The sequence below is a fragment of the Maniola jurtina genome, chromosome 15 (assembly GCF_905333055.1).
Source record: "Maniola jurtina chromosome 15, ilManJurt1.1, whole genome shotgun sequence".
Classification (NCBI taxonomy): Eukaryota; Metazoa; Arthropoda; class Insecta; order Lepidoptera; family Nymphalidae; genus Maniola; species Maniola jurtina.
This window is the reverse complement of record NC_060043.1, coordinates 1,680,151-1,708,050: the sequence shown is the minus strand read 5'-3', so window position 1 is coordinate 1,708,050 and position 27,900 is coordinate 1,680,151. Positions and strand designations below refer to the sequence as shown.

General features: G+C 38.0%; 1 protein-coding gene across 5 annotated transcripts; it reads right to left on the bottom strand.

Moving 5' to 3' along the window:
* Positions 1-181: 181 nt before the first annotated feature.
* Positions 182-27,263, bottom strand: LOC123872406 (CCR4-NOT transcription complex subunit 3). 5 transcript variants are annotated; one of them, XM_045916665.1, is made up of 16 exons: positions 26,905-27,263; positions 26,278-26,510; positions 15,891-16,046; positions 14,907-15,086; positions 13,365-13,575; positions 12,824-12,921; positions 12,348-12,487; positions 11,588-11,670; positions 7,934-7,956; positions 7,841-7,900; positions 6,828-7,042; positions 6,370-6,541; positions 5,401-5,556; positions 4,542-4,667; positions 3,616-3,825; positions 182-2,997 (listed from the first exon to the last, which is right to left on the bottom strand). In XM_045916665.1, the coding sequence occupies exons 1-16, from the start codon at positions 26,927-26,929 to the stop codon at positions 2,899-2,901; spliced, it is 2,187 nt and encodes a 728-aa protein (XP_045772621.1). In that variant the 5' UTR covers positions 26,930-27,263; the 3' UTR covers positions 182-2,898. The 5 variants fall into 5 exon arrangements, with proteins under 5 accessions (XP_045772621.1, XP_045772620.1, XP_045772618.1 ...); XM_045916664.1 differs by having other exon boundaries at positions 7,841-7,956; XM_045916662.1 differs by lacking the exons at positions 7,841-7,900; positions 7,934-7,956 and adding an exon at positions 7,654-7,802.
* Between the last annotated feature and the right edge of the window lie 637 nt (positions 27,264-27,900).

Below are 27,900 nucleotides of genomic sequence, written 5' to 3'. Positions count from 1 at the left end.
AGGAATACAATTAACCAAAAATGCCTGAAGATTTTTCAGTTTGATTTTCTAACATGTCTTTCTAAATCTAAGCATTGTACTTTTTGCAACCAATTGACCTGATTGAGGCTTCACATTTTACTGCTGAGTAGTTAAGTAAGTGCAAGACAAAGGGGCAATCCAAATGGACCTTTATGGAACCTTAATTGGAATGGGCATAGTAAGGGGCCTATGTTGCAAAGCAGTTGTGGTTGTCATTTAGCATGAATCAAAGGTGTTGGACTACTTGTATCTCTTTATATTATGGTATGGCGAAACACTGAAGAAGAAAGATCAGGTCCTGTCTGTGGAGGACTTTTGTTTGTGCAGGCCCAACTTTTGTCCTCCGCAGACAATAGTCCCTTGTTTGTGCAGGCCCAAGTGGTGATCAAACCGTATAGTAATTTACTAAGTTTAGGGAAGCCATAAGTGAATACACAGACATACAGGTGGAGACTGTTTTATACTATTTATTTAAAAACAATATAGAAACCAGGTGTTTCTATATTCAATCAGCCTGGATTCTTGGAAGTATTGAGACATGTATTATTCGGCAAGTCAAAAATCTGAAAAAATAATTAAAAAGTGTAATTTCTTGTATGATGGTACAGAACCCTTTGTGTGCGAGTCAGACTCGCACCTGACCAGTTTTTTTTTATTGACTTTGAAAATTTTGTACTTGTTTAATTTATTAAATCAACCAATATTTTATACATAAACTTATTGATTCCATATAAAACTTTAATGTCTGATTATAGTTTCCTAGTACCCGCCAAGTCAGTACTTAAAGTTATTCCAAACTAATCCAGTAGCTATAATCAAGATTAAAAAACAATTCTCCCAAAGCGCTCTCAGATTTTTTAAACATTTGTGACCGGAACACTGCGTACAGGAATATATCCAAAAACTGAATATATTTTGACAATACATTTTGTACCCAGCGATAAATCTAATCTGCCTCATTGAAATACTATGACTAGCATAAAATTTATTGGACTCTTATATTATAATATAAAATTTATAAATATATATATACTTAGTAATGGTTCTAATAAACTACTTTGCTCTTACATAAAAAGCTTAGTAAAATATAGGGAACTTACTTTTTTTTTTCAATACATCTATCTGCTGTTGGCTTTTGCAGCCACAGACTTTTTTAAATCTGATTATAGGGTTCTATATGGAAGAAGAAAATTTGGTATATTATATGAGTCATGTGTAAGTAAAATTATATTTATAAAATATGATTAAATAAATATTAATAAAAATAGGTAAAAATATATTTCAATTCATAATTTTAAAATATCCCATTGTACCTAAGGTAGTTTATGAGAAGTTTAAAGAAGCTGCCATTAGAAAAAGGTGGGATGCCAAATCACTAGATTACTAACAATATTATAGAACAGCCCCAACTTCAAATAACATGGACAGCATTATGCTAAAAAATTGTTGTTTTAGTGGTCTAAAACCATCTTCGCATTATTGCCTTTCTAATGAAACCGGTTTAAGACACATCAGTTGGATGGTATTAAAATCCATAATGGACTTAGACATAATTTTTGTGTTTTATAATAGGTAGATTTTAATGAATGAAATTAAAACTAAACTCACCAGTAATATATTAAGGGTACTATTTTTTTTTTAAATTAAAGTATTTCATTTAGTGCCTTAATTCAGTGAATTATTTTGATTGCAATAATTAAGTCAAATGATTTAAAAGTATACATGTCATTTATAGCATGTTGGTTTATTCAAACAAGCCTTTTACCCTCTTTGAAATTCAAGTCTTATTAAAATGAGATTCTCCAATTTAAAGAACATCATTTAAGTTGAATATGATCTACTATACTGTACTTTACTAATATACTATACTTTTTAATACATAACAGAGATATTAAAAAAGTCCAATAAAATATTATGGTATGCGCTATGAAAGTTGGAAAAGGCATATGCGCTATACATATAGTTTAGGCCTTGCTCACTATACTTTTGATGATAAATAATTGACTAAACCATAAGATAATATGATTTGTTACAATGACATAGCTATTGTAACATTTTGCCCTTTGAAAAGAGTTACTGCTGAGTTTCTTGCATTTTCGTCAGTAGGTTATGTTTTCTAAACCATATTATCTTGACATGTCATAAAATATTTTGAGTTTAATCAACTTTCATAGCACATACAATAACCCCACAACCACGTTTTATATAAATGTGATGGGTCTAGTAGCAATATGAGCTTCATACATTGCAAATATGCGATTTTTGTCACCGATCACATCCCATTAACTTGTCTAATCATCTAAGCGCCTTTGGGGGTACTTTACGGGTCACAATGCTCATCCGAGCGCGCTCCGGGTGCCTATAACGATATCACAATGGTTCGACGGTCACGGCCGCACTATACTTATTGCATCACATGATATCTTTCGCATCATCGTTCGTTTTACAAATTCGTTACTTACGTTTACTTTTACAACAATAAAAACAAACTGCCAGAAGAGTGAAACTATCATACAAAAGGTCCGGTGGCTCCGGTCGGCTGCCGCGCACTGAGTCTTCACACCGACAGGTGGAAACCGTTGAGCACTTGTAAGTTTTATACTTTTTCATTTTTGGTTTTCACTTTTCACTTTCACTTTTTTTTCTTTTCACTTTCACTTTGGTCACTCGCGATTGTGGCGTCGGTTCATCAATCATCACAGAGATCGGACGAACCGGTCGCGAATATTATAAATTAATACTCGGTAACGGAATGACGGAGAAATTTCACAATTTCGTGGCGCCTTCGCAGGTCCTTCGGTCCTCGGAGCTTCGGGGCCCCGGCCGGGGGCAGCGGAGGGGCGCGGGTCGGGCGGGGGGGCTTCGGTCGCGGCGCGCTCAGTTCAAGTCGCGATCCTCTAAGTACTTGTACTCAAATGTGAAGCCCTCCTTTTTCCGCTGGCCCCACTTCTCATAGTCAAAGTATATGTACGTGCCCTGAAACAACGAATAATCATTTTGTCACAACAAAACAAACCCAAATAACACCACTAAAAGTCAATGTGAAGATCATGAATAAATAATAATAATATCATAACTATTCATTTTACACTTGGCAAGTTGACAATTTGTTTGGGTAACATTTACATATTTTGTGCTAAGTGTTAAAAGACATATTTATGACAAAACATTTCCAGTTTGAAAATATAAAATGAATTGTACGCCGTAGTAAACCCAGGCGAAAGTGACATTCGCAAGATTAAGACAAATCTAGTGGTGCGTGAAATATGAATCCTTAAAATTGGTCAACACATTTAGATTTCTATGCCACGAGGGAATGAGATCAAATCCAAACTTTGAAGCCTCATAAATGCTAAATAGTACTTTAACATAAAAATGATGTAGGGAACCTAAATAATAAACATGATTTAAAAAGCCCTATTCAATGACACCCCACTTGCTGTAATTCATAGACTTTCATGTATCTAATAGGTAGCATATTGTTTTTTCATTAGTTTAATATATTTAGTAGCTCACGCAGTTCTATAGGTCCAAAAATCTTTAAAATCAGTGCACGCGTCTAGTAGTGAGCACTGCTACAAAAATGTAATATACCTGTTCATACTCCTCATTGATAACCTTAGGCTCCTCGTGCCTCTGGAACCACATCATGTACTTTGTGTGGAAGCGCCAACTCTGCTTTTTCAGCGCTTTAGCAGCTAGGTACTGCGCCTTCGTCCCCTCCATGTAGTAGAATACGAAGAATAATGTCTCCGTCGACAGCCGCTGGAAAAACTCCACCGAGTCTGAGTGGGGTAACAGCACCTGAGGAAAAGATTTTTAACTAAGACATACAAAATTCAAAAAAAAATCAAAATATTTTTATTCAATTATTAGACTTTTTACAAGTTCTTTTGAATCGTCAAAAGCATTTACCACTGGTTCGGAATGCCTTTCCTACCGAGAAGAACCAGCAAGAAACTCGGACAGTATACAGGTTGTTTTACCAACAACTAGGGTCAACAAAAGCAGTGATAGCCTTTATTTAACGGTGAAGGTAAACATCGTACAAAACCTTTCGGACGCCTATCTCATTTAAAATTACGACATACCAACATAATACAAGACATACATTTTCCCAGCACGGGTGAACAATTTTAACTGAACTCGCGAATGCCGTCTTCAAACAGAACATGATCCACTCCCGTGTTCTTTATATGAAAAACCACGTCGCTGAGGTGTGATTCGCTAACGAAATAAACATCTAGTGAACCGAGCGTCCATTATTGTAAACGTTACATTGCGAATTAGATAGATACCCAAAACAAGATATTAGGTAATCCTCATGTAGATTTGGACCACTGGACAAGGAAAAAATTGACAAAGTTGTCTTTTGGTTAGTAAATTTTTTTTTTATTTTCATCTAATATCACTCATAGAGAATACGCACACATTAATAATTCTGATATTGCATGTGGTGGAACAAAAATAAAACAACAAGCGTACACGACGGTCCCGAAAGCTGAAAGTTGGTTAGTTACCTGATTGTAGTAGACGGGTGTCTGGCAAATGTTCCTGGGTAGGTAGACCCTCGTGCGCTCCGAGTCGGAAGGGTGTGGCATGTGGTAGAACGCGGCCTCCATCATCTGGAATTGCACTTGGTGGTCCTGTTTCAATTGAAAAAAAAAAAAAACCAATTTAACAATTAATCACTTAAAATAGTATAGGCTTCAAATGGTAGTATTGCTCACAGCTAATTTGTAGAATAAGTCATGGCCAATTTGTAGAACATACCCTAGCATGACCAATATATAGAGCGCAGCATGGGCAATGTAGATCAGCATGACCAATTTTGAGAAAATAGCATGGTCAAGTTCTGAAACATCATGGCTTTGTAGAACCATACCATGGCCAACTTTTAAGAACATAGCATGGCTAATTCGTAGAACATAGCATGATTTATATTGAGAAAAGCATGGCCAACTTCCTAGAGTAGCATAGCCAATTTGTAAAAATAGCATGACCAATATTTAGAAGATAGCAAGGCCAACTTTCTGGAACATAAAACAGTCAACTTGAAGAACAAAGCAGATTTTTTTACAATATGCCGACCGACCTTGCCTCCAAACCAATATGCATGACTGATTTTTAGAACAGTGACAACGCCAGCCAACTTTCTGGAACTTAACATGACCAATTTATAGAACATAATAGGACCAATATTCAGAACAGCATGGCCAATTTCTAAAACATACATGACCATTTGGAGAAAATAACATGGCCCAGTTTTTGGAGAAGCAAAAACAATAGAAAATAACATGGCCAACTTTTTGGAACATTTAATGACAAACTTGAAGAGCAAGGCGACTCCAATTTGGGCTTTAATGCGCAAATACTCACGTTATTCAAAGGTAGAGGCCCTAGCGGCGCAACTCCCAGTATCGGTGGTATGTTCGCGTGCGACACCGCCGCGCCGCGCCTCGCGCTGCCGATGGCGCCGCCGACCGTGAAGCCGGCTTGTAGCCGTAACACAGCGTCGTTCTTTTCCTCGTCTTCCTGCAATATTCAAAGCAATCCTGTAATATTTACAAGCAATTAGACTTTGAGGAAGTAATCGTTAAGGGATATATGTCAAGTATTAAAAATATACGTATATAAGGGCTTAATACATATCATAAATATGCGAAAGTGTGTCTGTCTATCTGTCTGTTTGCTAGCTTTTCACGGCCCAACAGTTTAACAGATTTTGATGAAATTTGGTACAGGGTCAGCTTACATCCCGGGGACGGACATATGCTACTTTTTAACCCGGAAAATTAAAGAGTTCCCACAGGATTTAAAAAACCCTGAATCTACGCGGACGAATTCGCAGGCACCATATAGTTCGATATAATCCGTCAAAACAGACAAATCTGTGTGGCAGTTGCGCGCAGAATGCGATTGCAAGCAAAATTGCAATTACTGAAGTTAGACTTTATAGTCTATTTTTCCTGAAGATGCTTCCGTGTCACTGAACGTAAATAGTGTTTTAGATGATTTGTGTGGTGTGGCGGTGTATTGCTTGCTTGGATGCATACTTTTCCTGCACGTTTAGCAGTGGGAGGGCGGGTGGTGCATGTCGCTTGCTGCATGTTGCACCATACAAATTTGTCTGTTTTGACGGATTATACTGAATTCAGCTTATAGTTCCTTATATGTCATGGACTTCTGTAAAGTAACGCCTGCTTCTACCCTCGCTCAATTGGAATAGGGATAAGCATTCGCTTGAAGGGAGAACTCGATCCACCTTTACTATACATTCATGGTGACGCGGACGGAGTGCTCAGCGTCTCGCTCATTATGCCAATATGCGAGAGAGACGGTGCATACCTGCGTGTGATGGTGGTCGAGCCCCGCGCGCTGCACGGCTTCCTGCGCCATGCTTTTGAGCGAGGCCGCCACCCCGCTCGCCACGCTCGCAGAGCTAACGCTCGACGCGCTCGAGTTGAGTGTGTTTAGTGTATTAAGCGATGGCGTACTCGGCGTTTCGCTTACTCTACCACTGTGTGACAGAGACAAACTATTACGGACACTGTGGGACTGATTCCGATAAGACGTGTCAGCGCATGATTAAAAACAACAATTTGAGCAACAAAGGATTGCGATCAAGTTGATCAATATTAAAAGAGGTATCGGCGAATGACGATTTTTTACTCTGTCCCAGCGATCTCACCTGGTAGTAAGTAATGATGCAGTCTTAGATGGAAGCGGGCTAACTTGGAAGGGAAGGCAGTTTCATACATTGAATTAAAATCTACATGAAGTACCGCTCGTTACATTGCACTTACTTGTTGACGATGTGTTGTGGCGTGTGCGGCGTGTGTGGCGTGTGTGTCGTGTGTGCCGCGTGCGGCGCGTGCGTGGGCCCGTTGACCGTGAGCGGTGAGGGCGCGTCGGACAGCGTGGCCGCGATGCTGGCGATGCTGGCGCTGACGACGCTCGCGACCGACGTCGTGTTGACGAGGCTCGGCGCGATTGACGTCGCCGACACGCTTTTTGACGTCTGATTTGGAATGAATCAAGTTTAAATTCATCTATCGCAAAACTTGCGCATTTATCAAATCGCAATTGAGATGACAAAAATAAATGATTTCTTAAGAAATATTAATTTTCTGAAATTCTTGGCATTTAACTAGAAAAGTATGTCACATCTATGTATTTTATACAAGTTCTCTTATGAAACGAGCGTTTGGACGTTTGATAAAAGCTTGCTAATTTGAATAGTAGGCATCCTAGTAAACCTAATAAATGAAAAAAAAACCCCTGTTGGCGTCAACATTGTAAGTCGACCGCATTAAACCTACCGATCTTTACTGAGCTCATATGCATTTATATGACCATATACCATCCAACTTTAGTACTGCAAAGAAATCAAGCAATCCTACCTGACACCTGAGTGAAAGGCCTACGGTTTATTTACGTGTGTAGTTCATGTAAAGCTGAGAACCCACGGACATAGGCTGCAAGGCATGTGTACCCAGCGCCTCGCTCGGAACCGGACGTTTCACTACTTGTGTACCCACAGAAAAACCCTCGTTAAGGGTGCCTTGTCACTGGAACGGAGCTGAGATGTGGTCTGAAGGCAACAAAAGCCGTGTAAAGCTGAGCACTCACGGGCGCGGGTTGCAGCGCGTGGTTGGAGAGCAGCGCGAGCGCGGGCGGCGGCAGGTGCGGGACCGGACCATTTTCCACTACTTCTGCGCCCACACTCGAAACGTCCTCGCTGAGCGCGCCTGGCCACTGCAGCAGAGCGGAGATGTGGTCTAAAGGGAACAAAGGTCACGTAAAGCTGAGCACTCACGGGCGCGGGCTGCAGCGCGTGGCTGGAGAGCAGCGAGAGCGCGGGCGGAGGCAGGTGCGGCGCCAGCGCGTGCGCGCCCAGCGCCGCACTCGGGACCGGACCATTCTCCACTACTTCTGCGCCCACACAGAATACACCCTTACTAAGGGCCTTCCCATAATACTTGCGGTGCGACGTCGTAACGCAAACACGACGTCGCACCTCAAGCGATTGGTATTGGAGGTACCGCTTGACTGAAACGTGGCGTAGGCTGCGGGTTACGGGAGAGCATGAGTCTATACAATACTATGGATCTTATCCATCCCACTGCACTCTTAACACATATTTGACGCAAATACCTACTCATCCACTATCCCACTTCGACGACCGAGCGAGAGCTAGAGATAGACAAATTTGATTTCTCCCTCTAATTTGTTAGTCAAATTGGAACAGCGATAAGTAGGTAGTTGCTTCAAGTGGGTATTCGTAGCACCCAATCCACCTTAATTAGGTATACATTCATATGGGAGGGTGACAGGTCCTGGACTTTTATGTCAAATGTCAACCTTCCACAATCCGCACCCTGCCTCACGAGTTCAAATTTATCGTCAAGTTAGCAACGGACTTGGAAGCTGCGTCCAGTAAACTTGACGGTGTTTGACTATCAGTGTGCATGATGTCATGCACACTTGACGGTAAACTTCATCATGTATGGCCAGCGTCAGTGAAATGGTATAATTATACTTAGTCAAGTTTGATGTGAAGTAAGCGTCGTACATCAAACGCGCGTACTTCATGCTTTGACATTGAATTCGGATAGAATAGAATAGTAGATAAAATTAGCGAACATTTAGCATTAAGGTCGCATACGCTAGCCCAAATTATTCACGAAAATATCCTGTAACACTGGTCTAAAATTCTAAATTACTATTTAGATTTATTCACACATCCACGTGCAACGTATTTTTAGCAACAACGCGAATCCGCGCGGGTGACATTGACATTGAACTGACGAGGTTTGACGCCGACTAAGGACGCAAGGTCGTCCGATCACTGTGTTGATACGATTTCATAACTTTAACATAATATGGATAATTAATTAGTAGCTTTTGAGAGATTAGTTTTATGGCTCCGAATGTAGGGCGATAAAAGGAAAGGGAAAGACCGAAATGTGAATGTTGAAATGGATGCGTGGTGTGACAAGAATGGATAGGATAAGAAAAACATATTTTTTTATTTTCATGGCGGCCATTTTGAAATTTTTAGTATTTGTTGTTATAGCGGCAATAGAAACACACATTTTAACTCCTCTCTACCTATTACGGTTTACGAGATACAGCCCGCTGACAAACAGACGGACGGACAACGGAGGCTTGGTAACAAGGGTAACGGGTACGGAGTCCTAGAAAGCAATAAAGCAGTAACACAAAGATAAATAACTACATACTTACTGCTAACTAAAATTGTATCAGACATCAATGGAAGCAAACATTGTAATGTTTTATAAGAGTAAAAACAAATCACACGTGTCTAAATATAGCGAAACAGTAGGGTGACTAATAGTACTCCGTCAATACTAGTAGAGAGGTCAATGACACCGAGTAGGTAACAGATGGTGTTCCTCCTACTTGCTACGCCTACGCGATAGAGGTCGCTTGTAAAATAATACCTATGTTACCGCAATTTATTGTTTTCATATTTATTTATTTTGCGATAACTTAAAAGTAACAGAAAATTAATTTTTCGACATCGAACAGTGGCAGGGAGCCGCTGGAATCATGCGGCGCAAGACCGTGGCGCGTGGAAGTCCCTAAAAGAGATCATGTCCAGCAGTGGACGGACGTCTGTTTCCAGAATTTTATAAAATAAGTTGTTCAAAATTAAAAAGTTACAGTTAACATGAAAAATGATATTTCTCATTATCATTTATACTTCAAAAACCATGATACAAATTACGAAGCTTAAGAAATCACCATTCTAAAGTAACGGACGAAAATAATAATAATTAATCTGCCGATAAGTTACCGTTATGTCAAAAGTTATATGGGTTTTTTTGACAAATAACAATTTATAACTTGCACTCTTTAAATAAATGAGTTAAGTTTAAAAAAAAGTAGTGATAAATGATAAACAAAACAAATAGCGCTTAGGTCAGAGATAGAAATTCTTATAAAACTTTTTAAATAGTAGTTAGTCCTTACAATAAATAGTTTCACTTTTAATAAATAAAGCATTTACAGAAATACTAGAAAATTAAAAAAAAAATATTTACAAACAAATAAGTACTATCCAAATCACCATATTAACAACAAAAACTATACTTTATTTTTTTATAACATGCAACATAGTTTTTGCAACATTAAATTGACGTCAAACCTAACCTACAATGTCATGATCGCAATCGCCTCTGATTGGCTAACACATTAATATTGGGTAAAATGCATAGATGCCCAGTTACATTTATATATTACAATCCGACATCCGGTGCTTGCCCTAGAGAAAGCGCAAAAGTAATTCAAAAGATATGACGTTTACATTTACCTATATTTACATGCCAAATACATGACCTAAGGCCAACCTTTCCCAACCTCACTAAATAAATAATAAACTTACACACACACTTACTTACACATTCCTATCCCTCACACTAGCACACACACAAACAAACAAACAAAAAAAACAAAATTACATAATCGGCATTGAACTTCACATAGAATCACATAGAAACTACGCAGTACACCTCACAGCCGCGGCGAATAAAAAAAAAACAAAACATGCACACCGAAAAATCGATTTTACCATCGTCCATATTTATCCGACATTTGCGCGGGAAAGCATTCTTTTGTTATTTTTTTTTTTAATATTTTCCAGGCACAGATCGAGTTTGAGTTTGACTCAGATAAGGTTTGACGACTGAACGAAGTGGCTGTGTCATCGTGTTGGGTTAGCGCCAATTTATTCTTTGCAACGTGAACGTTTAACTGTTTTAAATTAAACGGAATTAATCTCTATTTTTGTAAACACAAGGTTGTTATTCGTTTGAAGGTAAGTGAGATTTGTTGTATGAAAACTGGCGGTCTGCCAATGCAAGTTAATCGTAAGCCGGGACAATTGTACCATTCATTGTTTGATAAGCGTACTTGTTGTGTAAACAGAACAACGTATGATTACCAAGAGAGTGATAACTGATAACAGAAAATAACGTTTTGTATATGTAATATATTATATATCCTATCAAATTGCTAATTCTGTATTGATAAACGTGGAAGTGTGACTAATCGATTTATAGAACGGAAGAATTGCATTTGTAACATACACACTAATATAACTTATTAGTCACACTTAGTGGAAATTGCAATTTTTCTCCGACTTGGTGATTGGTGACTGTTCTAGGCATTGAATATCATACGCTAATATTATAAAGGCGATAGTTTGCGTGTATGTATGTGTACGTATGTTTGTTACTCTTTCACCCAAAAACTAATGGACGGATTTGGCTGAAATTCAGAATGAAGGTAGATTATACCATGAATTGACACATAGGCTACTTTTTATACGGGAAATCAAAGAGTTCCCAGAAAATTTTTGAAAACCTATATCCACGCGAACGAAAGCGCGACACCTAAATAAATTCACGAGCTTTTGACAGTTCTAAATTAAATTAAGTTTGTCTGTCCTATTCTTATTACATTGGTAATAAAACGATGCGAATACTCTAAAATTTGGTTACGCTCTGAATGAGTATCATTGTTATTTTTTTGTACTCACCGCTAGGCCTGGTCAGGTGTGGCGAGGGCGGTGCGGGCTGTTTGATGGGAGTAGACGTACCAGACGCGCCCGTGTTGTTTATACTGCGGAAACAACACCATCATTACCAACACTCATCTTTTATCATCAGCAACCCATCGCCGGCCCACTACTGAGAACGGACTCTAAGAATCACAACACCCAGTATTTTCATCTCTGTCTATGTGAACAATGGCAGCCAGAGTATATCCAATGACCAGCAAAGAAGGGTTCTTTTTTTTAATTTATAGACTAGCGCTTTGCTACAATCAGCCCTGCTGGCAAGTGATGATGCAGCCTAAGATGGAGCGAGCTTGCCTAGAAGATACCAATTCACTCTCGACTGGAAGGTACCCATATAAAAATTGATGGAGAAAACTGATACTGGAAGGGTGTTCCATATCCTAGCGGTTCGAATTAAAAATGAGGAAGCAAATCTCTTCATACGTTAACTTTGAGGAAGTAGAGTGTTCACTGTTCACCGTGTTGGCGACCTCTTTGTAAACAGTGCCGACCAGAGCATAAAGGGAACGAGGACAAAGGGAACAGATAGTGAGAGAATATGTATCTCCCCAGCAGTGGATTTTTGCTCATTTTACCGGGAATTCAAGCACATAACGTCTAAAGGTTTGCTTCAAGAATTGATACGGGTGTCATTTTATGATTTCTTGGATTCGTGCTGATACGCAGTTGCGCAGGACACAGCGGCGTATGACGTGTAGTGGGTAAGCGGGACACTGACCTGTTGCTCTGCGGGTTGGAGTGCGAGTGGTTCAGGTTGAGCTGCGAGCTGAGGCTGAGGCCGAGCGGGAAGGAGCTGCTGCTGACGGTGGCGGGGCTGCTGCTGACGCACGACGCTCGCAACGCTAGCGGCTTCACCGGCTGCAACCAATCACACACCAGCTACAGGATAACTGACGCACACTGCAGGGTACTGACGCACACTCCAGGGTACTGACGCACACTTCAGGGTACTGACGCACACTGCAGGGTACTGGAAACATACTCCAGGGTACTGACGCACACTGCAGAGTTCTGGCACGTACTCCAGGCACTGCAGGGTACAGCACTGCAGAGTTTTGACGCAATATCTTAGTTGGCATTGTAATGATTGTTACCAACTTTTATTACTTTTTAAAGTAACAAGCAACTGTTCCAATCGGTTATAAAAAGTGTGACATATAAGTATATTGGTGACAGTGGTGAGATGGAACTTACTTTCGCCGTAAGGTCTTCTTTCTTCTTCTTCTCTATGTCTATGGAGTCTGCCGTGTGATTGAGAGCGTCTAATCCTGGGGAGGTGATTGGACTTGTTCCTGGAATGAAAAGGAAATGAAAATGAAAAATGTTTTTTTTTTTTTACCAAAAATATTAAAACCATTTAGTTATTTATTTAATTAGAACAAAAAAGAATACAATAGATGTGCCAACTTAAATTACTTAAAATAACATTTTAAAAGCTGACTGACAGATACACTTTAGCATCACACTAATATTATAAAGACGAAAGTTTGTCTGTATGTGCATATTTGTTATAGTTTTCACACAAAAACTACTTGACGGATTTGGCTAAAATTTAAAATTGAGATAGATTATACCCCGGATTAACACATAGGCTGCTTTTTATCCCGGAAAATCCAAGAGTTCGCACAATTTTCCGCGAATTCCCAGAACGAAGTCGCAGGGATGAGTTAGTTTATAATATTAGTTAGTAAGAATGGATATTAGTATGGATTGATATATATCGGAACTAGCGAACCATTAAAGTCACCTGATAGTATGCTAGTGGGTGAGCCGGGCGAGTCATTGCTGTTGTTGCTGTCTGTGGTTGCGGAGGAAGGCAGGCCGACTCCACTCAGCTCTATCTCGTCCAAACCGTTGATGTCTTCATAGATATATTCGTTCTCTTCGTAGCCGGGTTCTAGTGACGACACTATGTAGTACTCCACATCTTCTTTTATTCTTTTTATCTGGAATTTTAATAAATAAACTATAATGTAATGTTGGTGTTTACATTTCGACGTCCTCCCTAGCATAGTGGTCATTTCTAAATTCAGAGGCTACGGCCGTGGCTAGCTACCACCCTACCGGCAAAGCCGTGCCGCCAAGCGATTTAGCGTTCCGATACGATGCCGTGAAGAAACCGATAAGGGATATGGGTGTAATAAAAACTGCCACACCCTTTCCAAGTTAGCCCGCTACCATCTTAGGTTAAGTTCAGAGAATCAAAAAATTTCTGACATTCACATAAATGACATTACTACTACCACTTTTATAAGTCACATCGGCAAAATTAGTCTGCGTAGGAAAGCGCAACCTAACGCCGACTAAACCAGAATGTACACCAATGAAATACAGACCTTATTGCTTGAAGTTAAAGTTTAAACACAAGAACAAAAGACTCGTGCTATCTCGCTCATAATTCGCGCGAACAAAATATGGCGCATAGGCAACAAACAACCAATAGCGGACGGACGCGCGCTATGATTGGTCGAGATATTTTCAAGCCATTCAAAAATAAGATTTCTGCGCAGGTACATCAGCGTAACTTATAAAAGTGGTAGAACTGTAACAATCATTACAAATGTTAACTTATAATCATCAGTATTAGACGATCATTAGAGGATAGGTTTTGCTGTCAGTTTTGACGTATAGCCAACCATGTAATGTGATGACTGAAGTTTCCATGACAGTTAATATCTGGATAATTCTCTGCTCTATCAATCATTCATCGTGATTGACGGAATTGACTGATATAGAAATAATCTAAGGAATGTCTTATATTATGTAGGTACCGGCATGGATCTAGATTCTAAAGGCATGAGCGAAAATACTGGCTATACTAGCGCATGCGTACATCGCTCAAAGAAGACATCATATACGAAGACGTACCAATGCGGGTATGCTGTGATAGTATGATAGCCAACAGATATGGACATAGTATTATACAAGTACGCTAGATATGGGCTAGGGAGCCATAAAAATGACTGGCTCACTTTGGGAATTAAAATTGACATTTTATGTCAAAAGGTCCACGCGTTGGTTGACACACCAAACATTTAGTTACGAATAAGAATACGCTCATATAACGTTCAGTGCTGTTATTAGCGCAAATGCCGATATTTAAGTTGCTCTAACAATAGACCAGCAATAGCAGGTGGTAGAGGTCAGTGCGTCTGTCACAGGTCACAACATGCCACTGGGACGTCTGCGCATTCATTCCTTTAGATCTATGCCGAGACCTTTGATAATGTTCATGAGTTTCTTAAATTAAAAAATAATGTAGTGGAAAAAAGGGAACCTGTTCAACTTCTACAGACATGTTGTCAAGCATCCTCAGCAAAGTCTCCAGCTTCTTGATGTGAAACCTGTGCCTTTCCAGCTTTAGCTTGAGCTCCTCCATTCGATCCTGCTTCTCTTTGTCAAGACGTTTTTTCTTACCAACTAACAGTGACTCTACTTCCGATTCAAAAAGATCAATCTGAAATGTGAAACAAATAAATATCACCACTATATCATCTTACAAATCTAACAATTTAGACGATCAAAAGTACTTACTTATAAGATACTTCAAATAAATGATTTTGATTTGATTTGAATAATGAAAAATCAGCCAAGAGGCCTGTTGGACTCGCACCATACAATCATACAAGAAATACAAGGAACCAAAAGCTTAATTTGCTATAATCCGCCAAACCAAAGAAATCTGTATGGTGCAACATGCAGCATACGACATGCACCGCCCGCCCTCCCACTGATAAACATGCAGGAAAAGCCAGCCACCAAGCAAGCCACACGCACCACCACCACACAGCACCACACAAATCCCAACACCACATTTCGCCCCGACACCGGAGCATCTTCAGGAGATGTAGTCCTTGCAATGTCTACTTATGTATTACTTTGCAATTAGACATGTTGCATGCTGCATATTGTACCATACAGATTTCTTTGGTTTGGCAGATTATAGCATACTAGCTGACGCCCGCGACTTCGTCCGCGTGGATTTAGGTTTATCGAAATCCCGTGGGAACTCTTTAGTGTTCCGGGATAAAAGGTAGCCTATGTGCTAATCTAGGATATTATCTATCTCCATTCCGAATTTCAGCCAAATCCGTTCAGTAGTTTTTGCGTGAAGGAGTAACAAACATACACACACACACTCACACACATACAAACTTTCGCCTTTATAATATTAGTGTGATAGTGTGATTAAGCTTTTGGTTCCTTGTATATCAGGGACTTCTGCAAAGTAACGCCTGCTTGTATACAAAATATGTGTTACCTGTAAGTTAAGTGCATCAATGGAAGATATGAGCCACGAGGACATCTCCTCGCGCTCCTTCTGCGCCGGGTCCAGCTTCTGCGCCGCGCCCAGCCCTTCCTTGGAGTATGCCTTGGTTTTTGTTTCGCGCTCTACCACTTTGAACCTTTCCATTTGCTGGAAAACAAAAAGTCATACTGTTATGTCATATAAGGCGACACTCTGACAAGATAAAGTTGGGAACTAAAACCCGACTGTGATCGTCTTAATAAACTCTGAAATATTTGAGTAAAATTGTTTTTCTGTCGCTTGGTATATTTCAATGTTGTTGTACATTTGTATTAATGAGCTCAGAATTTCCTCCTCTTTCATTTGACATCCCACTCAATACAAACTTTTGGAGACCTCTACTTTTTTTGATGTAACATCAATAAACCCGGACCTTTACAACAAATCAATTGACACCTCATTCATCAAAATCGGTCCAGTAGTTTAGACACTACGGTGGAACACACAGAATTTGAATACAAACATACATACATACATACATATACATAGACTGCTAAAATCATAACCCTTCCTTTTAGCTTTGCCACAGTCGGGTAAAAAACAGGTATTGTTGAAATATTTAACGAATTATTGGAATGTCCTCCCAAAAACCTACGCGAGAGATGCAAATCACAACACGTAGAGGTTATTTGAGAGTTTTAATCTAAAGAAAAACTAATAATGGCAAATAAATTAATTAGTTAGTGAGACTGCTATCACAACATTTAAGGTGGATGTGACGGGTCTGCCTGCGAAATTCAAATTTAATATGGTTTTTCGCAATTTGTAAACTAATACGACAACGTAGGCTTATGGCATTTTAATTGCGACAAGCAATGGCAGTATCATCCTCACATGTTTATATAAAAATCTTTACTTGAAAGGGTCCAGTTTAAGAAATTAGCTTTAGTATCGACTAATTTGTGAGAATTAGTTGATACCCTTCCAAGTAAAGATTTTTATATAAACCTGTGAGAATGATACTGCCATTGTCGCAATTAAAATGCCATAAGCCTACCTTGTCGTATTAGTTTACAAATAGCTAAAAACCAAATTAAATTTGAATTTCGCGGGCGGAACCGTCTTATGCCCCTTAATTATACAGTTCCACGATCAAAACACCGAGATTATTCATAACTAGCTGTGCCCGCGACTTCGTTCGCGTGGAACAGTGACTTTTCGCGCTTTATATAGCCACGGACGCTCAGGCGCGAGGCGCCGTGATTCTTTAAATTGACATAACTTTTTTATTTATGAACCGATTGACATGAAATAAACACTAAATGCTAAGTGAAGCTTACTACAATATATTAGTGAAAACCGTATCTAAATCGAATAAGCCGTTTCTGATATTAGCGTGCACAAACACACAGACAAACAGACAAACAGACAAAAAAAAAATTAATTACAATTTCGGGTTCGACATGGATATAATAACAACCCCTGCTACTTTTTTTTTATATATTTCCATTGTACAGACACCACTTTTCTACAATAATTATACTATATATAGCTCAATTACCACTGACTGACTCACTGACTCATTGACATAATTGTTCTCCTAGAAGGAGACGGAAAATGATATAATGATGTGGGGGAGTTGTGTTCGGTTTCGGGAACCCTCTGGGGAAAAATTATGACATTTCGGAAAAACAAGATGGCGGCCGACGTGATTTTTGCAGCTCCGTTGTTTTCCAACCGATTTCGTTTAAACTCGCAACTATTTAGGAAAGTAAAAAACAGTTAATAGAAAAGGTAGAAAAAATTGGAAAAACAAAATGGCGGCCGAGCTGGAGAGTTTTCAAAATTTTCATTTTTCGATCCCTAACCGCGGCGCCACTGATCCAAGACGGAGAAGTCGAGGATAATTATTTTTTCGTGTTTCGCCCACAATTATCCTGTATTTTGACAAAACGGGAGTGGTTTTTAAAAATTCAAGATGGCGGCTGTCATGGCGGCCGTTAAGTTAAAGGTACGAAAAATCGCAATTTTAAAATTAAAATTTCTCCCAGTCGACGACGTCAGACCGTTTCGGTTTCTATGAAGCGGTTGTACGTATAGACTCGAGGTATAGTTCGGTTGGAAAAAATTACCCCATTTTTAGGGAAATTTCAAGATTTTCGGGAAATTGTAAAAAATCGAAATAAGGACTTTGTGCAAAATCCGATTATGAGCGATTATGTGTTTTGCTCGTACAAATGACATTTGGGTATTTTTGTTGCCGGAGACGGGCAACACTGGAATTCATCAAAGAAAAAGTGATTTTTGACATGGTCTTTTTTCAGGGACGATCATTTTGCGTGGGTGCGAGCGAGATGAGAGATTGAAACGTCATCGGGAGCGGTATATCCTGTTGTTAATGAGAAAGTTGTAAAATTATCGAATTTGCGTCTGCAAAAAAAGTTGGTGGCCATTTTGTATTTTCTTCAAATTTTCCGAAATTTTGATCACGTTTTTGAGGCAGTTGGCAACATTTAGGAAAGTCGACATGTATCAATCGATTGTGTGACTCAACCAGCAGTATCGAAATATGTAAACAGTGTTGCCACATTTGGGGAGATTTTCGAGATTTTCCCCAAAAACTCCTCCTGTAAAATTTTGTATGAAAAATTTTTTTTTCACTGATGGTTTCGTATAGAAAACAAAAAAAAAATCGAGGAAAAATTTGGAAATAGCTGATGATCGAGGATGTCGGAGACGGGTGGAGGGTCCGCTCAAGGTATTGAAGATAGGTGGGGGGTGCTCGACCAAATGTCATTCATGACATCATCCAATTGCCAAAAAGCTGAAAAAAAATTCAAAATGGCGAAGAAAAAATGGCCGCCATACAAATTTCGCCGGCGTCCAGCTCGGAGGGTATAAAAGATGGAAGTATGGTTTCTTATAAAGAGATGATCAGGGTCCGAAGGTCTACTCGATGAATAGAAAAAAAATTCAAAATGGCGGATTTTTTTTCCCCATAGAAAATGTATGGCGAATATTGAATGTCTCATTCTCCTAGAAAGAGACAGAAAACGATATATTGATGTATGGGAGATATGTTTAAATGCGTGATATGAGTAGGGAAAAATTATGACATTTCAGAAAAACAAGATGGCGACCGACGTGATTTTTGCAACTCTTTTGTTTTCCAACCGACTTCGTTGAAACTCACAATCTTTGAAGAATGTAGTAAACGATTAATAGAAAACGTGGAAAATTTTGAAAAAACAAGATGGCCGCCGTACAAACTTCGTCGGTGTCTATCTCGGAGGCTATAAAAGATGGAAGAGTAGTTTCTTATCAAAAGATGATCAGGGTCCGAAGGTCTACTCTGCATGCTCGCGGACCACTTTAGTGGTCCGCGCACCCACGCACCCTACTAAATTATTATCTTTTACTACCCCGTTTTTACAAAAAATAATATGGGTGTCGTTTTCAGGGTTTTCCAGAGTGCTGATTTTGATGATGACATTTATTTTGAAATCCAAGATGGCGGACATGCACTTTTTAAGAAAAAAATCGATATGGGTGTCGTTTTACGGGGTTTTCGGGGTGAATTGTGTATCCTAATAAATAAATTCAACCTAACCACGTCACGCGAGCTGCTTTAGCAGCTCGCGCACCGAGCGAAACACTAGTTTTATTATATGTATAGATTGCTCCGAATCTCGGAAGGAGACTAAAATAAAGACATTCAAAACAAAACACCCGTTTTATGCACATTCACTCTTGTTGGCCTCCTATGTACCTACAGATCGTACGACATCGAATGAGTCAATTATGGATTTTATTAAACTACCTTCATTAGATAAATTAATAATTTTATGTCATTTCTGACAATTTAAATCAGTTTTTAAAAATAACCTTACAGTCTTATATTGTGAGATCGTGTATTACTTGCCTACTATTAGAAACTAATTATTTTTTCAATTGTAAGAGATGTCATGGAAGGGCGGGGCCGCCTACCACAAGTACTAGTAGCAATACTAAGCACTTACTGGGATGGTCCCAATTGCTATGTATTCTATGTAAAAATATTGTACCAAAATAAATATTTTTGTTTTTTATCAACCCATCGCCGGCGCACTACTGAGAGGTCTTCTCAGGATGGTTTCGTTTACGGTTAAAGCAAGTGATATTAAAGGAAACGAAAAGTTAAAGGTGCGTACCTAGGATTGAACCCCCGACCTCCCGAATAGGACACAGACGGCTTAACTAGAAGGGTATCACGGCACGGTAAATAGTAAAAGTTACCCGAAAACAACGTATAGTGGAATAGTTCCTCTCCCGTGCAAAACCGGGGCAGGTCGCTAGTTATAAGAACCATTCACTCACTCACTCACAAAACCATAAACGCAGTCAATATTGTATATTGACAATATGGCGGCTCACTCTGCTGGCGGTGCCGGCGCGTGCCACGTAGACAGAAAAAATCACTTTCTGTCTAAGCGCACGACCTTACGTGCGAGTGAGAGATTGGAATTTTGATCACTCAGATGCGTTCAGAAATTTTGATTCGATGCTAAAAGTACTCAGCATCGAAACAAATGTATCGAGCACTTACTCGTATTTACTTGTATCGGAATATACGTAAATAAATCTTGTATATTATTGTGTTGAAATAGGGTAACGAAGTAAGGTTTATAAAATAGGCGTAGCATCACTTTTGAAAAAAGTCGCGATTTCACTTTTCATACAAAAGGGCAAACGACCTTTCACACAAGTCAAAAATAACTCAATTTAAAAAACCCCCGACACAAAAAAAAACTATAAGAAAACTAGAAAAGAGCTGATAACTAACGGCTGAACCGATTTTCTTAGATTATAGCTAGGAACACTCTCGATCAAGACACCTTTCAAACAAAAAAAACTAAATTAAAATCGCTTCATTCGTTTAGGAGCTACGATGCCATAGACACACAGATACACACGTCAAACTTATAACACCCCTCTTTTTGGGTTGGGGGTTAATAATACAAAATGGGTTTATTGGAAATGAATTGTTAAGCACTGTTGGTGAAAGAATAGATAAACCTACATGTTAATATGTATATGAATTAAGTACTTGTCGTTTATTCAATATCTTTTAACATATATTTGTCTCTCGATTTTAACACGTGCGTAATAGAAAAAAATATTTGTTGTTAATACCTCCAGAATAAAAATAATCGGCCGGAGTGATTTTTTTGGTAGTGGCAACACTCTATTAGGCGGTGAACGTTGCCTGTTGTCAAAAAATGTGTGACGAGTGAGGTAAGCTGATAAGTTTTAAAAATTACATGTGCGCAACGCGAGAATAGGCGTGAACGTTTAAGTGTTTTCAGTTATTTAGCTAATAGTTTCGAAAGCGATCATAAATATGTTCATAAACGCAAAAACGCCTTATTTTGAGATCTAATTATTCGTTTCAGTTGCAATAAAGATTTTATAGGTTATTTGATATGTGCGTAAAGGGCACCCGAGATGATCAAAGGCAATAACAAACGTGCATAGCGGACCAACTAAATGCGTCTTCATATATAGAGGTCTCAAATGTTGTAGAGTATTATGTGTATATATGTATTATTTTATTTTTACTTTTGCGATATTTTGTAGAATTAAAAAAAAATATCAAAAAAATATCTACAATTCTTAGCAAAGCTAACAAACAAAATGTACAACGTTGATTTTAATTTGACATTGGGCGGACCTCTGGTGGTCCCCTCTGAGATCAGTTTTGCCTGTGGATGCCCATTAAGGTGCATGAGACGGGTCTGCCCGCGAAATTCAAAATTAATTTGGTTTTTCGTCTGCTTTGTCGTGTTAGTTTACAAATTGCGAAAAACCAAATTAAATTTGAATTTTGCGGGCAGACCCGTCGCATGCACGTAAGGAAAAATGGTGAAATGGCCTACCCTACCTACTGCTACACAGAATACATACATACAACTTTCAGGTACAGAAGAATCATTCCACTAAGGCTGGGATCTACACAGCGCACTTTGACTTTGCTCAGACTTAAGTCACTGTTAAAACGAGACAGCGTTATACCCCTGGCGTAAATCTGTCTCGTTTTAACTGAAACTTAAGTCTAAGCAAAGTCAAAGTACGCTATATAGATTTCACCCCAAGACGTTCAAATAAATAGCGACTCTTCGTTACGACGCAATAAAATGCATTTCAGCTCGCAACACAGCACTGCATCTTAATATAAATTATTAACCTACAAAAGATCCCTTTTTCTATGGCATAACTCTTATCCCCTCTGTCTCTCTCTCTGTCAGAAGAGATAATAAGTAAGCGAATGCCATCAAAGGAAAGGGAAGGGAATCATGGGGATATTCAAGGGGCGGCCTAACAAGTTCCTGAAAGGCCGGCAACGCATCGGCGGTACCTCTGCTGCTGCAAATGTTCATGGGCGGCGGTAATCACTTAATATTAGGTGACCCGCCTGCTCGTTTGCTCGCTATTTCTTATAAAAAAGGGGGGCGATGGTTTTTTACAGAAACCAAAAATTGTTTATGTAGGTAGTAGAAAATCTTGTATCAGTCAAATTCATTATTTTCATTAACAAAAAGTGAATATCATTTACGTATAATATTTATAATGAGAACAAAAACAATGGCTTTGATAACAAGATCAATAAATAAATGATAAGAATACTTTAACTGCAGAAAATACAGAGGCAAGTTTTAAATGCATTTGTGAATTCCTAATGAACTAATTAAAACTAGTAAATTTTAACTACAAAATCTTAATTCTAACTACTGCTAGCACAACTTTTATTTATAACATCACTTGAAATTTTTCATTAAATAACTTCATTAGGAAATATTAAGGAATAAAAAGAAAAAAGTTTATGACAAATTAAAATATGCTGTCCTTAGCTTGATATGAGTATATTTTAGTCAAAATAACTAATAAACAGCATAAATTATATTGTTTTAAACAAATGTTTCAATTACTCAAAAAAATCTGTAAAGGTGAGTGCTTATGTAATAAAAGGAACCTATCATTAAAACAAGTTTCCTCTCCCTATTGGTTTAGGCATTGATAGATCAGTCAGTCAGTCAGTCACTCAGTCAGCACAAGTTTTCTTAAGTAGTGGCAGCTACTGCATGCTGCAAGCCTTTCCAATCTTCTATATGTTTTGTTTTGGAGTATGTTATGAACATAATCCATAATCTACAACACGAAAGGGGAGGATATTTACTGGAATGCCACCTAAACTCATAAATTTCAAACTCACACTTACCCAAAATTTGGTTATGGCTAGAAAGCCGATGGCAAATAAAGATATTGTTAAAAAAAATTAATTTCAACCATATATCAAAGTAAATAAAGCTGAGTTTAAGTTGATTTACGAGTATAACACCACCACTGCTCCTTGCCTCCATTCCACTCCATAGGTAAGTGTTGTACCTTAATATTGTATTTACAATTTCTGAATAGTAAAATGATAATAAAATTTTACTACAAGGTGTCTCAACGCCCAAAACAACCAAACTGATCAAGGACATAGGTAACATAACTTCAGTGAATTATTATGACCAGTTGTATAATCTGGCAACCGTCCAGGATTGAAGTGCAATATGCATTTTTACATTGTCAGTTTGGAAATAAACTTTGTATGCATGCATGCCTAATCTTTATCATGAATAACTAGAGATAAGGCAGATACGAACTCCTAAGTTCTAACAGATAGTGTGACTAAATTAACTTTCTCATTTTACCAAATGTTTTTAATGTTTTACTAGCCTTCTTCGCAGACCAGGGCGCGTTTGGAACCCTCGTAGTAATAGCTTTATGTTAACGAAAATAATATAATTAGCAATGGTGCTAATCACTTACAATATAAAAAAAATGATTTATTGATTGATTATTATTATTGAAGTGTTTAAAATATATTTTTCATTAAGTATACTAATCACACTAATATTATACAGGGGAAAGTTTGTGTGTATGTATGTGTGTGTGTATGTTTGTTACTCCTTCACGCAAAACTACTAGACGGATTTGGCTGGCTGAAATTTGGAAAGGAGATAGATAATATCTTGGATTAGCACATAGGCTACTTTTTATCCTGGAAAATTAAAGAGTACCCACAGGATTTTTAAAAACCTACATCCACGCGAACGAAGTCGCGGGCATCGGCTAGTGGATATTAAAGTAAGGCTTTTTCAATAGAGATGTTAAGTGGGATGTGATGCGATGTAAAGGATTTCCACATTTAACATTTTATATATTAAGGTATGTTATGAAGGTTTATGATTTATGAAACACTTACTGTTATACTACTGCCCTGCACGGATATAAAAACTATGTCTTAACAATTAGGAATTGTGGAAAAGTTCTAATATAGCTATAAGAATTAGGACTGATCACTTTCATATGGGACAGAGACATAGTCCCTAAGTATGGGCTTCATAAGAAAGCTCGGATTCACTCAGTGGGTGATGGAGATACTTGGAGCTCTCTATGTGTTACATCAGAAATGAGGAGATCCATAGGAGAACCAGAGCAAAGAAGGGAACTGCTGGATTCAGGCAGCTGGAGGGATTGTGGTATGAGGGAGTTCCTACAGGAGACCTGTGTCCAGCAGTGGGCATCTATCAGTCGATAATGATGATAACTTCTCAATACATGAATACCTTAGTTGTTTGTTTTACCTTTTTTTTAATCAAATTTTAAGTTTTGCGTACTATCTCATCCATAGTCAATGTCTTCATACAAAGATTGAATATTTCCATGCAAAACAGCTTTTTCTTGCTCCAAAAATAGAGCAGCACTTAACAGTAAAATAACACCAGTCACTGAATTCCCATTAGCCTATTTTGATGTCAATCAATTCATGACCAATCTGAGTATTCTATTCAAACAAAAATTATACTACAGAGTGACAACTAAGTGTTAGGGATTTGAATATCTTGTTCCTATCTGTACTTCTAGATATTTGCAGTTAAATCTAATGTGTGATTGTAACTTCAAGAAATGCTTCAATTTAAGTTCTACCTTAGCATGTAGACTACATTCAAATTCAAAACTTACCTAGTCAATTCAAATACTTTACAAGAGCATCAAAGAGAGGCAACCAAGAAAAAAGTGTGCAATGGTATCTATTTTGAATAAATGACTTTGAGTTAAAGATAAGGGTGTTGGGTAGAAATCATAGCTTAATCATAAGATACCCTATTATACTAAGGCTACTGTCAAACGAGTCACAGGAAGCCATTGGATGGTGGCGGGGCAAACAGTGGTGTGTAGAAGTCCTTACAAGATACCTATATCCAGTAGTCAATATCAGTTGATAACAATAAAATTTGATGATGATTGGACTAACAGTAATTTTTCTCACTTTACACCTATAATATACGTTGATATACATAATAAATATTTATTTTTTCTTCTCAAACCAATGTGTTATTGGAACTTTGGTAGTTTAAGTGTTTTATTGGCAAAAATAGTTATTTTTCTGCCTACATGGCTTGGTCAATAGTTGTGATTAATACATAGCTATGATTGCAATTGATTGTTTCAATTTATGGTAGTCTTGTTGCAAAAACCAATAGAACCAACCAAGAGGAGATTGTGATTCAAAAGCACTTTTAAAAGTTTAATTGAATAAAAATAATTTGAATTTGAATTTGTGATTGTCAGTGTACTAGCCTTGCAGCACACTTGAGCTTATTCTTTTTATTCACCCTTGGTGCTCACCAAGCCGAACACTGGGCAGTCACTTGAGGGTGTATACTCAGAAACATGTTTCATGTATTTCTATCTATCCCTTACTAAAAAATAGACAAATTCACTGGCCAGGGTGGATAGACAGACAGACTTTTCGAATTGTACAGCAAAGGGTGACTGTTTTAGAGTAGACAAAAGGAATAAGCCCACAGCTCAATGAAAAATATAATATTTTACATAAATAGGTCATTTCAACCTCAAAATTCAACGAATAAATTTTGACTTTCACCTAACCCTTTTTATAATTTCATTTCATTTGGTCATTCATTACATTGCATTCATACCATCAAGCCTTTAACAGCACTTAAATATGTTAAACTCAGATTTCAAGATTATAGAAATGTAAACAATACCATTGTTTCAGTAAAGAAATTCGAAATGCAATTCTGATTTGCCTACAATCAAAGAATGTATAAAATGGCAATAGAAGTACTTAATAAAAATGAGGTAAAAAAAAGTGGAAAAATTGGACAAAAGCCTTCTCTCGATTAAACTACCTAATCTAATCTGGATTTCTTTTGAGTATATAGACAACTAAATTAAATGTCATATAAACATTAATTGCCACAGCTTTAAGTACATAATCATTTAAATTACAAAAAACAATAAATGATAGAAATAGTTTTTACATAGTAAATAAATAGCAAACACTCACCGTTTCTATTAGTTTCCTATATTCTAAAAGTGTACTCTTATCCTTAATCTCGCCCGATGCGATCCATGACTTGATCTGGTCTCGTAGCCTCTGAAGCTTTTTAATCTCCTTCTTGAGATCCGCCTCATATTTCTCTTTCTGATTACTGTTCGTCGCATTGTGTACCTTCTGCCAGATGTCCTCGAACGTCTCCACCCCTTCTGTTACTTTTTTTAAACACCTGTCTATCTCACCTGCAACAAACATATTCACTGAACAAATGCACTCAAAAAACCTGTTTCACGAACGTTGTTTTCCACCGAACACGCAATTATGTGCACTAAACACGGTTTATGCAAGTTATTATACATATTCAAGCGCTGTTCGCCTTAGAAATTCATGAAATATCACGTTATAAAAACCGTGAAAGAAGACCTGCTTATGAAAGCACGTAGCGAGCTGTCGCACTGTCAAGTTTCACGAATATCGTCCACTGTTCAATAACATTCAAATGCAATACGATTATCACCTCGCCACCAGTGCAAGCCGAGTAGCCGAGGTCTCAGCGAACGGACAATAGAACTCTAGAACACGTATCTACATAGGTTGGGGTCAATCAATCTCTAACCTGATAACATTGTCAATTACCTTGTAACTTTCTTGTCGCAGCCATAGCTATTTACACATGTGGACGAACGTTCCGTACATATCCTAAACATACAAACTATTTACAGTGAAATGCACAAAAATTATTGATAAACAGACAAACTACACATCTGAAGCTTTGTTCGAATCCAAGATGGCTACCGTACACCGCTCGAACTGTTAGTGACTGAACGCATCCAGGCTGACCGCTACAGAATTAATCTGCCTCGCGCCTGAAATGGTAATTAGCGCGAAGCTTTCATAAATAATTATGGATAAGTTGTCACTAAAACAACAAACTTCAGAATTTCCACAATAAGATTTTACGTCGCGTAAACCATCAGTCAAATGCGCAGGCGCAAAATAATAGAGCAAAGCATAGACAAGAAATTAACAAGATGACATATTTTGTTCGGAAGTAGATAATTTTCTATAATCTATGTATTTAATAAATTTTATAACTTAATAATAGAATATTCAATGAAGCTTATTACTATTTGTAGCAAGCTTATTAATTTTGTAATTAGGTATAATTTTTTATGTAAGATTTATATAACGGTACTCTATGTGACTCTGTGATCTGCATGTAAACTTAGTTTAAGAAAATGATAATAGAGGGCACTGTAACTTGGTAGGTAGTCTGTAGTCTTCGACATAGTTTTACTACTTGACAACAGATGGCACTAACTTAAAGATTGTTTCAACTTTCAAGTTTCATCTTTGTACGTGGACCTAACCTTGCACAGTGAAATCTGAACACAAATCTGAAAATATGATGTACCTATGTCCTGTAAATATCCAGGACAAAAATAGCCTATCTCCTTCCCTTGCTTCCCTTCCTTGGGATGCAAGTTAGGAAAGCAAGGGAAGCAAAGGTATCTATAATTCAACTTTCATTAAAAACGGTTAGGTAAATAATGGAAGTTTCGTAAAAAGCTGGAAGACAGCTTTTGCATTTATAAAAATATATAATATGGTTAATAGAAACCAGTGACTACG